The sequence below is a fragment of the Amia ocellicauda genome, chromosome 16 (genome assembly GCF_036373705.1).
Source record: "Amia ocellicauda isolate fAmiCal2 chromosome 16, fAmiCal2.hap1, whole genome shotgun sequence".
Classification (NCBI taxonomy): domain Eukaryota; kingdom Metazoa; phylum Chordata; class Actinopteri; order Amiiformes; family Amiidae; genus Amia; species Amia ocellicauda.
In genome coordinates, this window is record NC_089865.1 from 4695195 (window position 1) to 4712620 (window position 17426).

At 41.0% G+C, this 17426-nt stretch overlaps 1 protein-coding gene across 1 annotated transcript; it reads left to right on the plus strand.

Annotated features, from left to right (window-relative positions):
• Window positions 1–7334: 7334 nt before the first annotated feature.
• lmln (leishmanolysin-like (metallopeptidase M8 family)) lies at window positions 7335–17426 on the plus strand. The gene is made up of 17 exons (XM_066687384.1): window positions 7335–7502; window positions 8497–8594; window positions 9626–9656; window positions 9828–9910; window positions 10247–10364; window positions 10544–10722; window positions 10851–10956; window positions 11184–11278; window positions 11452–11569; window positions 11693–11800; window positions 11898–11974; window positions 12076–12186; window positions 12299–12431; window positions 12669–12828; window positions 13034–13164; window positions 13386–13596; window positions 13764–17426. Exons 1-17 carry the CDS (start codon window positions 7374–7376, stop codon window positions 13862–13864), a joined length of 1989 nt encoding a protein of 662 aa, XP_066543481.1. The 5' UTR covers window positions 7335–7373; the 3' UTR covers window positions 13865–17426.

The following is a 17426-nucleotide window of genomic DNA, read 5'->3' on the forward strand; positions in this document are numbered from 1 at the left end:
GCTTACACCATAAAATAAATATGCCTGTACTTCTCTGAGCACAAAAATGATACTGGGTGTGTAGAAGCTTTCAGTGGCACAACGTGATGCTATCAACAAGATCAAGCATTGACTTGTTTTATTGTTTTATCACTGATGTCATTCTTGGGTAAAGCATCCTTCCCGAGGAGAGCACAGTTTAGTTAAGCAACACTCAGTTTGTTCCCTAGGATTAACTGACAAAAGAGTAATCATATTCACCGTTTTGAAATAAATTAGTATAATTTTACAGTAATTGAGCACTCGGCTGCTGGATTTTCACTTCTTTTGTCTCAGTTCACGTTTGTAAATCCGTCTATGTTCTTCTGCCTGGATGGACACTGCATTGCGAGGGTTAATTCTATTGAGGCAGTCACTGAGGAACCATATGCAGGATTGCAATAGGATGTTCAGGTGTCCTCTTCGTTGTGACTGACATTGTTAAACATTTACACTTCCTAAGTGCGTGATGTCAAGGTAGCTTTTCAGGTTTGTCTTGTCTGACTCTTCACAATGACCTCACTCTTCAAACAAAACCAGGCTTTTCTTTAATACAACTCAATAACTCAGAATAACTACAAAACCTGACTGTCCAGTTTTTTATTTTATTATTAAGTTCATTTTGATAAAGCTGGTGTGACTTTTACTTCAGAACTTTGCTACCTTGATATTTTAAGAGGGAGTTGTGTTTCAATCTTATAAAACTCAAATCTTAAAGAACAATTCCCAGAAAAGTAATTACCAGTATATTATTTACACATAAATTAGTCAAGATCTTTTATTGCATTATTTGTCTTCCCAGGTGTAATAAAAGATCCAACACACTTTCACAGGCATGTTACAGCCCTGGTTAAACATGCTTGCAAGAAAATAAATAGATTCCCCTAAATACAGGCTGTAAGTCATTTCCCGGAGTGAAAGTGACAGCTCGGAGGATGTGGTTGGATTTAGTGCAAGTATGCATCTATTACGCATACTGAAATGTTTCTTTAGGATAAATTCAATAAAAGTCACACCTTAGGGAGTATTTTTTTAATAAAACAGCATGTACATTTCTCAGTAAATCTAAGGACTCCTGAGGTTTAAGTAGTGTCTCATTGCAAACTGGTATCATAAGGGGGGTAGAATGTATACACGGATAAAACTGCGTGAAACTTTTTATTTAAGGATTGATTCCTCTCTGTGATAAGTGAAACACATCTCCCACACAGATTTGGTAGAAAAGGTCTTGGGTAGAAATGTTTCTTGTCAGTCAATGCATTCAGGATTATCATATGAAACGGAAGCACAATTCTCTTTGTCATTTTTTTAAAGAGACCCTTATGAGTTTATGAGTAAGTCTTCATTCTGCTGTACTGCCCACTCACTGACATCAGATGCAGGCCACGTAATGGGGATTTTAACGTGACTTCTGCTTTTTTAAGACGAACGCCTCTTTGACAATGCACAGTCGAAGACAGTAACTGGTAAATAAATCTATTACTGAAATTTGCAAGCAGTCTTTGCTTTAATATCCACGTAGATGGTACTGTTAATTACTCGGGTTGTCTTCCACATGTCCCGAAGGGGCATCCTAACATCTAATATTCATATGAAAGCAGTCTTGTGGAAGTGGCAGCGTTGCCTGAAGTCTAGGAGTGCCGTCTTAAACAAAGTACCTCAGATGTGGGAAGGCCTGTTCCACACAGTTATTTGCTCCTGTGCACTTCTCGAAAGTAAACAGGTTTTGTTATCTATAAAGCCATCCGAGCCATGACCTTTTCAACATTCATATTTTATAATTTATCTATCTGTATGGCAGTCCGAGGAGCAGGAAAACCCGTTCCCAGTTTCCTGTCTCAGCTGTGTCTGACAAACCCTTATTTGTCTAAACAGAGTCACCTTAAGATGCATTCACTCCCCAAGCAGCCCTGAGCAAAGCCTCGTGGACGTGCCATCTGTGTGAATCACCTCCTCAGTGTCAGCAAGCCTCTTAGACGCATGGCTAAGATTCGCAATGTTTCAAGCAGCTCCTCAGTAAGGAACCAAATCTGAGTTTTGGCAGAATAACGGACTAGCACAACTCAACATCTATATATCGGAATACAACCGAGTTACGAATGTGCCTAAGAATTCAGATTTTCATTGACGCAACCTTAATAAACACTTATGTCCCAGGAACACTGTTGGGTTGCCATTGTGTTCATCTTTACTGCATACCCAACCCACGATTATCATTTAAGCCCGTATTCACACACACATGGCAGAATGAACAGTCTCTCATAATTTCTCCAAGTCCCAAGCCTCCAATAATGACTCTATAGTACAGTATCAGAGTTTACACGATTAAAAACTGAGACACGTCTTGTCCTGTTTAAAAAGATTCACAAGCATTAAGAACAACTTCAGCTCGTTAATTTACAACCTCCAGTGTCTTTGTAAAAAGGGATCTATTTCAAGTACATTTCCTGGGATGTGTGTGCTTTTATTTTACTCTCTGTAAGTCTTGGCTTTATTTTCATTTTAGTCATTAAAAGCTAAGTTAGGAGCTGTCAAAGCCTTCCATCAGAGCATTAAAGAAAATTATGGTTTCTACATTAACTGGAATGTATCAGTAATATGTGGGATTTTTTTCCCATGATGACTTCATCTTCTGCGCTGCGGTTGAGACATGCTTCAGCGAGAGCCTGGCATGTCATTAACCCTACAAACATCAGGACCGGGGATTTTCAGTACCGCCAGGAACAGGCACAGAGCTCTGCAGTCTGCCCAATCTGGCTTGCGATGGTGAATCAAATATATAATGTTGCACTTCTCCGTGTGTAAAAATGCACTCCAAAGTAGTTAACACAACCTAATAATTGAGGGTAGACAATGACACAACAGCATCACACATACTCTCCTGCTAAAAAGGAGCACAGAATCTGTTTCCAACTTTCCCTTGAGTGGCAGTTCAGTATGACGATCAATTCCAAGTTTAGGAAATGTTTCTCTCTCTGTCCTTGATATAAATCACAAGGACCTGCATCTAGAGACCAAAAATATAATGATACTCGTATAATGCGAATATAGAAGGATGATATTCCTTCATGAGATATCAACAAGCCATTTTGCATTGGTTCTATCATAGAAGACGTCCAAAATAAATGAATAGATGTCATCGTGTTCGGTATGTTGATTTTTAAATGCTGCTCGATGTCATGTCCGTGATTTGTGTCCATGTGTCATCGTGGTGATTAATGGAGGTCACAATCGGAAGGGTGAAAAGCACTGACAATTTGCACATTGTAAACTATGCTGGGAGACCTTTGGTCCCAATACATCCGGTTTAGAACATATCTGACACGTTTTATGGCTGGCAGTGATACTTCTGACAGCATCAATGATAATTACATGAAAACCTGGATGGGATGCAGTCCATATCAGTGTGCATCTGCCTGACAGACACAATTATGGGAAACATAAATTTTAATAAGCCCAAACTGCAGTACTATTGCATACCAAGGAATATAAAACGTTTTAAAAGGTCAATAACCCAATGGTATAACACCCACGGCCTTGATAGAATACATACAGCACATCTAGCACAGACCTCTACAATATTCTGCAACTCCAATGGTCAGAAATACCTGAAATAAATTAGCAATAACATTATCCAAGAGTAAAAATAGCCCACGTGTGGAAAGTAACCTGTTGAAGAAATTTCGAGCACAAAGCTCAAGAGAATAGGGGGTCTTCTTCTCCAACATCCCTGTGCACATTACAGTTTCGCTTTATTAGACATGCCGTTGTTCAAAGTGAACCCTGGATATTTTTCTCCTGCCCAATTTCAGCGCCTAACAAATCTCAACGGCAGCAAACGTTTTGAAATATAAAATCCAGAATGACGAGGCTGTGTGAAGCCTCTCTTCTGGACCACTGATTGTCATCTGGGAGATTTAAAGGGGTATAACAGATGGTACTGTAAATGCGCTATTGCTTGCAGATGGAACTTACACCATGACCCATATCATTCGGAGCCCGTTAGACTAAATTACTGTACCATCAAACGCAAGCTTATATTTTCCCATCAGTCTCGGAGCACATGCAAGAACATTTTACTGCAAACACTGACTTACGACTACACGGCTATTAAGTACAGGTCAAAGGGGGCAGCTATTAAAGTTGTTTTTAACTAGGAAAATGCAGACACTCAGACATTGTTTCATTAAAGATAATTTCCTCGAACGAGAATAGTCATTAAAATGATGTAGCCATTGCAGAAAGGTTATACAAGATCACATTTTTAAAAATCCATCAAAAGATCGGAGCCTTAAATAAATACACTTTCTCTGTGTGCAGCTGAAGAGTGAGTACTGGATTTTAGGAAACCACTTATCAAACAAAAGCATTTCTTAGTACCAAGTCCAGCTAACCCTCATTAACGACACCATCAATCCCAATGTCATGTTTCGCGTCTGATGGCATTAGATAAGTTAATTAAACAGACTGCAGTGCTATAAAAACAAATCAGGTGATTGGGAAGAAACCGGACAACCTGTTGCTTATGCATTGGCACCAATTGACCCACAATGAAAAACACTCAAACAACCAAAAGCAAGATTAAAAAGCAGGAAACTGGTATAACTAACATGTTTGAACCAATAGGAAGAGGTCAAGGGTTTAACACTGAGCAATTATCCAGGTTCTGGTTGTGTCTTCACCCCCCGAATGCTTATTTAGTGGTCTATCATTTACACATGTACCTTTCTAAAGGTGTCCACTAAATGTCCCTAATCTGTACGGTCTGTGTGAATACAGGGGAGTCTTTATTACAAGACAGTATGAATAGACCCCAGTCAGTGGCCATTTTGATACCATAGCAGTCAAGCTCTTCTTTCGTGCAGGTCTGAAGGTGAGAGCTCACTTTGCAAGGCTATCAGAGTTCCAGCCTTTACTGAGGGGGGGTGTCATCAAACATCAGACTGCGATGAAAGTTGTCTACAAGATGAAGGACTTGGCGAGCAGAGCCTTACCTGGCCATTTCCTTTTCAACTCCCCCCATATATCCTATGAGACTCTCTCCTCCTTTCATGGAAGCTGCGCCAGATTGCCGTCTTTGATGTCCCGAGATCATGAATCCGCGTCTCTGAAATGCTTTCAGTCCTCCGAGTGGCCTCCGATGCTAATGCCTCGATGAGTGCCCGAGCAGGAGGCGCTGTGATGTCGGTGTTTGAAGCCCGGCCCTTCAGGCGAGCCGTTCAAAGGCAAATCTGGGCATCCATCCCCGTAGCCCCTCGCTCGGTGTAATACGGTCTGGGGAAGAGGAGAAAGCACACATTGATCAGCGTTTTGATCTCTAAATCCTCTGCTCCGTCTCCAAGATGTGTCCATTATCAGATAACCGGAGACTTGGCGATGTGGCCTTTGACACCTTTCCAGGTATTATGGGCAGCATTTGGTGAAAAACATTCTATATTCAGGTCATACGAAACCAGTTCAGGATGAGAAAGGGAAAGATACATTTGAAACTCTTCCAGTCCAGGTTCAAATGTGCTTATTATGACCAAAACCATGTCTGCATTGTCTGGGAAATCTATCAGTGCAGGGTGCTATTAAAACACGCGTTTGTGTTGCTGGAAAAGAGAGAAGAGAGACCATTGGCAAACATGGGATCAGATTTCAGAATAACAAACCTTTGGCTCTTCTGCAATGGGACAGAAAACAAGAAGATCCAGCTCCTAAATCAATTCCTTTGTTTTGCCTGATGCCTCCCATTCAGCAAGTGTTGGTTTTTCTCTCTCGCTAATTCATTGGTTGGCATCCTGATTTAATCTGCTACACAGATGTTTAAGTCACAGATTTCAGGACCCTGGGGAACTAGAGAACAGTCTCAGTGGATCATCAATTTTAATATCTATATTTTCAGGACAGTATGGAAATACAAAAACAGATTTTCTAGTTATAATGAAGATCAAACTACAATTAGAGATTAAACCTACTAAATTTACTGAGTTTGTGAGGAGCTTAATATGATGTAATTTACTGGCTCTTTAACATGTGGAAAAGTATGCAAAACAAAAACCAAGTGCTGTACAAGCAGTCAATTACTACAATTTGATGCCAATAATAGTGCCACACCCCACACACACAAGGTTCAAACCTTTTTTGTGAGTCAGTTTTTGCACATGTTCTTGATAAAAACCTGTACTTATTTTAAAACTATCTTCATACACTGGTCATGTTTTTACAAAATACTATTTATAATAATGCAAATAAATGAATGAAACAACATTTACTTGTCAGCATATTATACACTGTTCAGCCTCACCTCTGCAAATATAAAGCGCTAATCTGCCATCTGCTGGGAAAGTACAGAAACAACACTTTACAGACAGTTGAAAGCTGCAAATCCGATAATAAATCAGATACAGGTCTGGAGAGAAAATGAAATCCATTCACAATCAGCAATATGTTATTTTACCTTGTTTTACATTAAGAATCGAATTAAAACGCAACACTAAAAGTAGCTGCTCAACTGTAGGCTGATGAGCAAAATAACTGTGTGCCAATGCTGGCAGGTAAAACATATTTTGTGAAAAGAAAAAAGGTAGACTAATTATTACATTTGCCTTAAAAATTTTTTTCATAAAATAGGGTGACCGAGCAACTTCCTGGTCACCAAGACGGGACGCAATTTGAAAGCTAGCCTGTATGGGAAATAAATCAATATGTAAATGATGCATTACACAGCTTTTGCAGAATGTAATGTATTGCTGATCATCGTGTGCAGCAGACAGGTGACTGGGAACGTGACGTGCGCAGATTTCCGCAGTTCTGCGCAGATCTGCAGAATCTCAGCGATCCCATTGGTGGAGCCGCGCAGATCTGCAGGAACGCGACCAATGGAAAGCTCATTCCGGATCTCCCAGATCCTTCTCGTTCTCTGTGCACAGCTGTGCAATGTCAACCACCGTCCATGTGCAAGACAGGTGACAGGTAACACAGGAAGTGGACGAGGTATTTGTGTTGCTGTTCCTATTAGGTGAATAGAAAAGTTCCTATTCTTCCACGACTCGTTGTGTATTAACTGACCACAGCTTGCATAGGCACACGCAATGCACGGGGTTTGGAAATATTTAATCCCTAAATCATCTGATCGTGCAATGCAATGATTAAATTAATAGATCAGGCGTCGGGAAAGCTAATATCCAACACTGTAGTAAAGGGAACATGCCACCTTTGCACACCGGGCGCTGGGACACGGCGATTCCCGATTTCCTTCTTCGGCTCTCCCGAGGCATTCCGGAAAATCCCGAAGCAGCCGAGTGGGATATCCGCCCGCGTCACATGACCAGGGCCGGGGCGAGCCGCTCCACTCGGGCGGGGGGTCGCGGATGATGGCGGCCGGGCCGAGCCGCTGCTGGGGGCTGCGGTGGGCTTTGGGACGGATCTGCATCTTGTCTCTGTTGCTTCCGCTCGCCAGCTGTCACACCTGTAAGCACCGTGTGCCCGACTCGTCCGAGGTACGTCTCCCTGACCGTGCTGTCCCATCATTGTGCGGTGTAGGCAGTAACTAAGCCGGTTACAGTATTGCTGGCGATTGCTACACCGCTAATTGATGGTGGGTTACTGTATCGCATCTGTTATAAAGGATCACTGTAATGTGCGTGCAAAATAAGCATGCACATGAGTTATGCATGTTATTATGAGTGTTATTATTGTGTATTAGTGGGCAGACTGTGCATGGCCACTGTGATTGCAGAAGGGCTGCTAATTGATCTGCTGTCAGACACAGTGCGCGTCCCTGTCCACAGTGTCGACTGCCGGGGTGATACAGAATAACATTTGACGATGCATTTCTTTATCTTATCAATTTATATAATTTCTGAATTCTGGCTCTGATTTTTCCACCACTATTCACATTTATTGTAGCCTGTATGGGTATAACATGTGCAATCATGTACAACGCCTAAATGCACAGTGTATTTATAAGTGTCTCATACCCATACTGGCTTTTAAAACAAACCTTCGTTAAAAGCAGTGCATTCCTGCAGGGCCATGTCTTTGGGAAAGCAGGGCGATTCCAGATATACTGATTGCTTATCTCTAAATTGGATTATCCAATAGTAATAACCGGCACAGATGCGTTTATCAAGCAACGAGATTTTAATCAAGCTGCCTGCGATATGTATATATGTAATCATTTGGGTTTTCTGTGTATATCTTTAACTTGGTTTAGATGCAGCACCTTTCTCCAATACAGAAAAACAGATCGATCTAATGCATATAATCTCTTCCTCCTAAAAAACACACTGAGCTCTAATGTGATTGTAACATCCAGTAACTGTAGGATATTTTTAGATTTGAATGCAGTTGTCCGCCCATTGGGGTTAAGATTGGTTTTATGTTTAACTGCTGGTATTTACTGATCTGGGAAACAGACTTTTGAAATAATGGTCTAGTAAGTGTTTTCCCTGACTTGCATTTAAAACGCTAAGATGTCCCTTCTTCTCCTAGGTGGTTTACAAAGTATTATTGGAGTCGCAACGCATAGCGAAAAGAAGTACTGATCAGCAGTTAAGAATAAAGATTATATATGATATAAGTTTGGAAAGGTAAGTATGAATGAGTAACACACACAATCCTATTGCTATTTTACAAAATACAGTGGATCTCAAAAGTATTCACCCCCCTGGGACAACATGGAATCGGAATGGATTTAATCAGGAGTTTTTGCCACTGATCAACACAGGAATTGCCCATAATGTCAAAGTGGAAAATATAATCTGCAAATGTGTCTACATTAATTACAAAAACAAAACAGAAAATAATTGAATGCATAAGTAATCACCCCCTTCAGTCAATATTTGGTAGAGGCAACGTTGGCAGCTATTAAGGCCATGAGTCTATGTGGATAAGTCTCTACCAGTTTTGCACATCTGGACACAGCCATTATTGCCCATTCTTCTTTGGAAAATTGCTCAAACTCCATCAAGTTGGATGGGGACCTTTGGTGAACAGCAACTTTCAACTCTTTCCGGATATTCTCAATTGGATTGAGGTCCGGGCTTTTACTGGGCCACTCCAGGACATTGACCTTTTTGATTTTAAGCCACTCCAGTGTGGCTTTGTTTGTATGTTTGGGGTCATTGTCCTGCTGGAAGATGAATCTGTGGTGTGAGTTTTTTTCTTTCCCATAAAGGCCACTTTGGTGAAGCACCCAGGCTATTGTTGCCCTATGCACAGTGTCTCCCTGGTCATCCGTGGAAGACCATAGGCCTCTTGGTGGCCTCCTTGACTAGTGCCCTTGAATGGAGGTGTGGACTCCATTCAACTGATTACGTGACTTTTGGTTTCACCACAGCTCAGTCACATGTGTCATAGCAAAGGGGGTGATTGCTTATGCATTCAAGTATTTTCTGTCTTGTATTTGTAATTAATTTAGAACAATTTGCAGATTGTATTTATCACTTTGACATTATGGACATTTTCTGTGTTGATCAGTGGCACAAACTGATTAAATCCATTCTGATTTCATGTTGTGACGTAAGGAAAAGTGGAAAAGTCCAAGGGGGATGAATATTTTAATATTTAAATTGCAGATATGAAATACATACAAATTAATGTTCTTTTCTTTTCCCTTCAGTTTATATACAGATAAAAGAAGGCTTGTGAAGGTATGAAGAAAACTGCATGTCGATTTAAACTGTCACTTTAAGCCTGCATTGTTTACTCATAGATTACTCAAGTGTGGTTTATTAAGTGCACTTATGATGATGAATATGATTAAAGCTTTAGGTACAGTGTAATACACTTATTTAATACTCTTCAACTTTTTTGTATTGAAGGATAAGCTCTTTCCTCAAGCAATTGATTACTTACAGAAGGCATTTCAAGTTCGGAAGCAGAGCGGACCAATTTTGCTAAGCAGGTAGGAAAAGAAAATAAATAAATAATGAATGTGTTTGTTGTCTGCTTCCCTCTCCACCTATGTGTCTTAAATTATGCTTGTGTTGCTTTTTAAACCTTTTCAGAAACAAACCAGATTTATTTTTGCTTTATAAAGTAGTTTGAATGCATTGTATTTTTAATCTAGTACGCAGTCCTCTTAAATGTATTAAAATGTGTTAAGACAAATAGGAACTGTACAGAATATATGACGTCTAATATCTAGTAGAGCTTTAGACTGTTTTGCATACTTTATAATAACGATCCGTTTAAATGAATCTGTTCTCTTGTATTTTAAAATACTCATGTTTTTCAACAGACAATGTTCGACCAATCAGTATCTGCGGAAGAAAGATGACCCCCACAGATACTGCCAGGGAGCGTGTGCAGAGACCACCCGTTGCGGACCCGTCGCTGTGCCAGAAGACCACTTGCAGGTCAGAATCTTTATTGAAAAGCTCGGTGCTGAGGTTGCACATTGTACAGTGGCAGAACAATGAAAGATGATGCAAAATAGCAAAGTGTCACAGGATTGTTGTAAACTGTCCATCAGCTGGTAATTTAAAGAGAAAAATTAAGTTACTGGCGCTAGACAAGTGTGCGGTGTGTCCCTCAGCAATGCAAGATGTGCAACGCGACGGGGAAGCCATGTGGTGCTGCCGGACCACCCGACGGGCCGGGGATCCTGGAGGCCGACTTCCTGCTGTACGTGAGCGCGCTGACGACGAAGCGCTGCGGGCAGGAGAACATCGTAGCGTACGCCGCCTACTGCCAGCTGGAGGCCGAGGTGGACAGGTGAGACTCGGCACACACACACACACTCATCATACTTGTGTCAAATCAAGTCAGGGCTTGATGTAAAGTGTCTGCTGCTCTTATAATGTGAAGGCAACCAACAGGTCCTCTCTCCTGTCCTTGTGCAGGCCTATAGCGGGATACGCAAACCTCTGCCCAGCCATGATCTCGACACATCCTCAGGACTTTATCGGCATGCTGTCCACTGTGAAACACGAAATCATTCATGCACTGGTAAGACAGTCCAACGTGCCGGTTAACTATTTGTCTCTAGTTGTCATGCTGCTTACGACAATCCCACAAATCAGTAGAATGAAACGAATATCTTAACCTCTCTCCGTACGGAGAAGAAAAGCTGAACAAGATTCCAGAACTTAGAACACTATATTGGCAGATGACAGTTCTATAAATTCTACATAAATATAAACCGTTATTCTGCTATTAACCTATTTTTCATACAGGGTTTCTCAGCTGGGCTTTTTGCGTTTTATCACGATGATGATGGGAAGCCCCTGACACCGAGATATGCAAGTGGATTACCGCCATTCAACGAGAGGTGTGTGTAACGTAATGAAAACTCAATCCGCGGCTCTTTTTTCATGTACTTTGCCTCCTCGTGTTTATCTTCTTAAATCGGTATTTGACTGACCAAAGAGCCTCAATCCTGGGGATGTCCACCAGCTTTGATTGGCGCACTTGTGGTGATGACATCCTTACCTGCTTTCACAGTCTGGGCCTGTACCAGTGGAGTGAGAAGATCATACGGAGAGCCACCAGGCTGTGGGACATCCGTGGCGACAGGATGCTAAGGCATGAAGTGTCCCTTCTGGTCACGCCGCGTGTGGTTGTAAGTGATCGTCGTGATTTTGCCGTTTCAAAGTGATCTGATGTGTCCCGTGCGCTCCACCAGCTTCACGTGTACTGGACACCTTATTTCGGAAAGATGGAGATGTCTTTTCTTTGTCCCCAGGAAGAGGCAAGGAGGCACTTCGACTGTCCGATCCTGGAAGGCATGGAGCTCGAGAACCAGGGCGGGCTGGGAACCGAGCTCAATCACTGGGAGAAGAGGCTGCTAGAGGTAAACGAGACCATTTCATCTTGGCCCGAGTTCACTTCTCTTGTGGTCATAGAGCATAATCATCATCATGTTTCTGCTGCTCTTTGGTGCTTTCCAGAACGAAGCCATGACTGGATCTCACACGCAGAACAGAGTGTTTTCCAGGATTACGTTGGCGATAATGGAAGACACGGGGTAAACACTGAATCTTTCAGTATGCCTTTCAGTCACGTTTTGTGTTTCTGTCATGTCCATTCTGTTGACATTTCAGTTCCCATTTCCGAATGAACCCTTAGGTGGTACACGGCCAACTACAGCGTGGCAGAGAGGCTCGACTGGGGCAGAGGGATGGGCTGTGACTTTGTGATGAAGAGTTGCAGGTTCTGGATTGACAAGCAGCGACAACTGTGAGTCTTGAAAGGGTGATGAGATTTGTTACGTTTAAAGGGCTTGGCAGACGTGGGTAAAGTCACATTTTATGGGATACATATTATGGAGATTGTCCTGCCGTTCTCGCAGGAATCAGACTGTGGCGCCATACTGTGACGCTCTGAGGAGTACACCACTGAAGCTGACCTGCCGGCAGGACCAGATGGCCGTGGCAGTGTGCAATTTACAGAAATACCCCAAGATTATCCCGTTGGAGTATCAGGTATTGGATTTCTGACGTTTGTGTTTGTATTCATATGTTTATGTGGTGATTTTTCCTGTACATATATAACAGAAATACTGCCTACCTTGTACGTGAGCTGTATTTTATCTTTCCTTTTTGTGTGAAGCATATGAACTGTTTTAAACTTTCTCCAAGAGACAGTAATGATGAAAAACAAACAGTCCGAGAACAAAAGAACCACGTTTTTTCTGTAAGCATCCCTTGTCTCGTCCGCAGTACTTTGATCGCATCCCTGACGTACCTGTGCCGGAGTTGCCGTATTACGGTGGCTCTGTGGAGATAGCGGACTACTGCCCTTTCAGCCAGGAGTTCAGCTGGCATCTCAGTGGAGAATATCAGCGCAGCTCGGACTGCCGGCTCTCAGAAAACCAGCCAGGTTGGAAACTCAAAGCAGGAAGAAACATTTCCCAGAGAGCTTTGTCAGAGTGATAAACTTCAGTATCAGTAATAAGTATCATTTCTGAAACAGACACAAGTGTAGTGACTGTAATTGTAAAAGATCTTTCCCTTTATCTTGGTTTTTCCTTCAACGGGAACCAAACCCATTACTCATTTGATCCCGATTTCGTTTTTCTTTCTAGATATGTCCAGAAATTACGGTGCCGAGGAGTATGGCCCCCAGTCAGTGTGTCTTCTCCAGAAGTCTGCTTTTGTCATGGCGCAGTGCATCAGGAGTATGGTCTATCCCGACTGGGGGAGCGGCTGCTATAAGGTAACGCCAGACAAAGACGAGGGGGTAAGAGGATGGAATTGGACTGTGCAGGTGATTGAGTCCAACACCCTAAACAGAACTAGTCGGTTTTCAAAAGCACGTCTGATGTGGTAGTTCTTAATGCCCATGGCTTGCCAGGCGCTGAAGAGGCATGGATTGAAACGCAAAGGTCTTCAATACGAACCCACGTTTATTTATTTCATTTCAATTGTTCTCTCAAGGTCTCCTGTTCTATCCAAGGGCTGACCGTCTGGGTGCAGGGCCACGCGTTTCTGTGCAGCCGTGCGGGTCAGGTGCTGCGCGTCAATGTCGCGGTGAGAGGCTGGGTGTACACCGGGACCCTCCTCTGCCCATCTTGCTCCGACTTCTGCAGCATGTGCCCCCCCGATCGAGACCCTCCTTTCTTCAACAAGTCCAGAAGCGTTCCCATAGGTAATCTCTCTCTCTCTCTCTCTCTCTCTCTCTCTCTCTTTTATGAAACCACCTTCCGTCTTCTCAGTCATGCCATTTAAAGTATACTGTGTAGAGATGCTAGATGGATCATTCTATTTTTATTTTTTTTTATAAACCAATCCCACATATATATGTTTTAATTCCAGATCCGTGCTCCAGCTCATCCAGCTTGGTGGTGACTCTGTGGCTGCTTCTGGTGAACCTCATCCCCCTCATCGCTGGGTTCTTCCTGTGCGCGTGGAACTGAGCTTCGGGTCCCCCAGGGGTCTGAAGGAAACCGAGCGAAACTGCAGTCTGTGGACCACAACACTGCCATAGGCTGTCCTCTTACTGATGCTGCTGCTACAGATACAGTCGCAGTAAGATCTCTAGCTGTTTACTGTGTGTCCACTGGAGAGTGTTCAAGAGGGTTGCAGACATCTGCCAGAAACAAAAAGCCATTACACTTATTTTAGAGACCTAACCCGTAACTAAGTGCCAGTGCACTGTAAATAAATGAAGACAGTTACCTCAGATGCATTAAAGCTGTAATGCTGGCAAATTGTCGGTGCTATGTGTCACCACCCCACTGCCCCCAAACGTTTCCTGGAACATATATTGGTTTTACTTGAATGTGGGTTTTTTGTATGTTTTTTTTATGTCTTGCATTGGCAATATGCAATAAGCCATTATGTTTTGACTGGAAAAGTTGCTTTGATATGGATGGCATGCCAGTATTCTTCAGTTGCTTTGAAGTTGGGGAATTCCAGTGATTGGTTGAAGTCCTACTGTATTTGGAGGAATGGGGGTTTATGGTGGGTCGAGCCTTCAGTAACGGGAAGTTACTGGAGAGTTGTTGGAACGCAATCGGAACTCATTCTCAACCCCATGAACAGTAGGATGAAGACAATAGAGATTAAATCTATTCGTACAAATTGCCTAAGGCTGGGCATATATCTTGTGGTTTAAGTCATTTCAAGATTAATCTAGATTAAGATACAGCGTAGGGAAAAAGGCATTGTGACTTATGACTGTACGTCTGTAAGTAGGTATTGTATATATGTAAATCGTGTAGTTTTTTATGGATAGTTTTAAATATTATGTATAAAATATATTATATTATATTTAAATGAGAGAACTTAGTTCACTAAGAGAACTCGCTCAATCACTGCTGCATTTGTACTTGAAGATGATGTATGCGGTAAGAATATGTCGCTTCTGACCTTTTTGCAGACCTGTTATTATTGCAAACACTTATTTTATAACATGTAACACTAGGGTGGACATTCTGTATTCCTCCTGTCATTGTTTATAGCCGGGGAACGGTACGGCAACATCTTTTCTGAGATTAAATGTCACGTTCCTAGCGTGCCACGAGCACTCCACTAAACAAGAGCTCTTCTGTCAGAACAAGGAAACCAAATAAAGAGCTCGGGCAGCTATAAAGCTTTACCACATCACAGATCTTAAATGCTTCATTCTGAATGGCCTGTAGACCAGCTCTTTAAGGGACATAATCGAGGACAGAAATGTCAGCTTTGTCTTCCGTCTAGAAGGAGAAACTGCTAGTGCTATTATACTGTAACAAAGCGATTATGACGAAGATGATTCAACTAAAAGAGGCATGGAATTAAGCTGTTGTATACATGCAAGAAAAGCATAAGTTGTGTTATTGTATCCTAAATGCACTTGTGTAGTCGAGGAAGAAGCCTTAAAAAGTCCTGTGAGGCGAGTCTTGGCAGGGATTGCCCACAGTTTGTGATGCAGCAGGAGTTTGTGTATTGATGTTGCACCAGCGTGCCTGCAAAACCATCGCTCACATGTTCACAAAGGACTCTGTGTGTCTTCATGTTTTCGGTTTGTTTGTCCTGTCAGTTACCAAGTGTCACTCTAGATCCAGATCAATAAGAACTCAAGGATATTACAAATTATTCAGGACCTTAACCATCGTGTGTTGGATGTCTGTGCTGCTTTGGAGAGTTGTCTGTTCCTTAAGTTATTAACTACTAATGAGGATGTTAGTTGACTTATTTATAGGTAATAATTTTGCATTTATAAAGAATATATTTAGGACTATATTAGGATTTTAATGTCAAGGTCACTTTATATTGAGTATGGAGTTTGTTGTTGTTGGTAACATGTTTCCCTCCTGGGTTAATAATAGTATTATATTATATGTTAGTTTTGCACCTGCTTACACATATTTTCACTCGAAACTGACCTACCTTTATTTTTATTTTTTTTATTATTACTTAAATCCATATTATAGTATAGTATAGTATAGTATAGTTATACCACCCTTTGATTTGATTTAGCTTTCGTATTAGATTTTATATACAATTGAAGAATGTGCTCTCCATCTATAAAATATTATTCTTTATTCTGGGATATTCCTCATAAAGAATCCACCGAACTGTCTGACATGCTAATTTGACACCATAATGTGTCATTTTTATTTTACTTACCTGCTCGATGGGACAGATGTACATAGTTGACTTTTTACAGAATATCCACTTCATTAATAAGCATTACTTAATTTAAGTAAGGAATCCACTGGAGCGAATGGTGGTGTTGAGTTTTATTCCTGGAAAGTGAAGATACGTTGTAGAAGAGCAGCAACTGAATTGTATCTGAGCAGGAGATACATGCCCTCTCGGACCCATCCTCATTTTCTTGCTGATGTTTTAAGATATCATTCATCTATTATGAATTGTGTTGTCATGTTTATGCACATCGTAGAACCTTTCATAAAAAAGATTGTCTTGATTTTAAACATCTGTAAGGTATGTATTGTTGTACCTAAATTATGGATTTGACATTAGGAAGACATATATTGTGTTGCAACTAATACATATTTTAATCAGTTGCTGCTATAGTCACTGCAGTCCAGAAGAGAGACAGTTTTGCAGATTGGAATGGGATTTCAGGACATGGAATCAATGGCAATTTAGAAAATCCATTCAAGTATAGAATGTATTATGAATACTTGGTCTTTTCATCCTTTCATAATTATGATCCAAGGATCACTGTAATTCAAATAATGTTTACATGTTTGTTTTTTTGCTTTGTGAGGTTCTATTCTTGTTTTTAGCACTTAAGTCTTACTATTGTTATTATAATTATGTGATTCACCTCCATTAGACAAGGGACTAGATGATTTCAGTGACTTTGTAATGTACGTGTGGTCAAACCTTATCAGAATGGTTTGAAATAATTGTGATTTGCAGATGTAAGGTAGTTAATTGTCTTAGCTGATGTTTCTCATGTACAGAGACCAAAGACATTTCTATGCATATATCCATCACATTTAAAATAACATTTATACTGGACATGTTTTCTTTAACTCAGTTATGAATTTAATCTATATATAAAAAAAAAACACATTAAAAATAAGGTACTGTTCTGCTTCCTTTGCTGGTATAATACCTACATGCCTGGCAATTATACAATTAAGGGCTTCTTAGTACAACCTGTTGCCTTGTCAGAACATCTTTATTATGGTATTGTATTAGAAGTGACAAAAACCTATTTCCAAATAAAAAGATAAACTGGGAAAATGTGTGCTTCTTTTTTAATATGTACACTTTGTAAACATGCTATTGTTTCAAAGCTTACAGTAATATCTTCAAAATGATGATCTGGCCTGAATGAAATTTAGATTTCGAATCAAAAGCAAACATTTGAAACTACAACTACAATGCATGAGTAATTTTTCAATCAAATATGTAGTGGCCAGTACTAATCTGTAGTTTTGTAAAGCTTATTATGATTTGCCACAATCATTCTGTATGTCTTATATCCATCACCGAGAAATAAAGTAACAGTTCTGG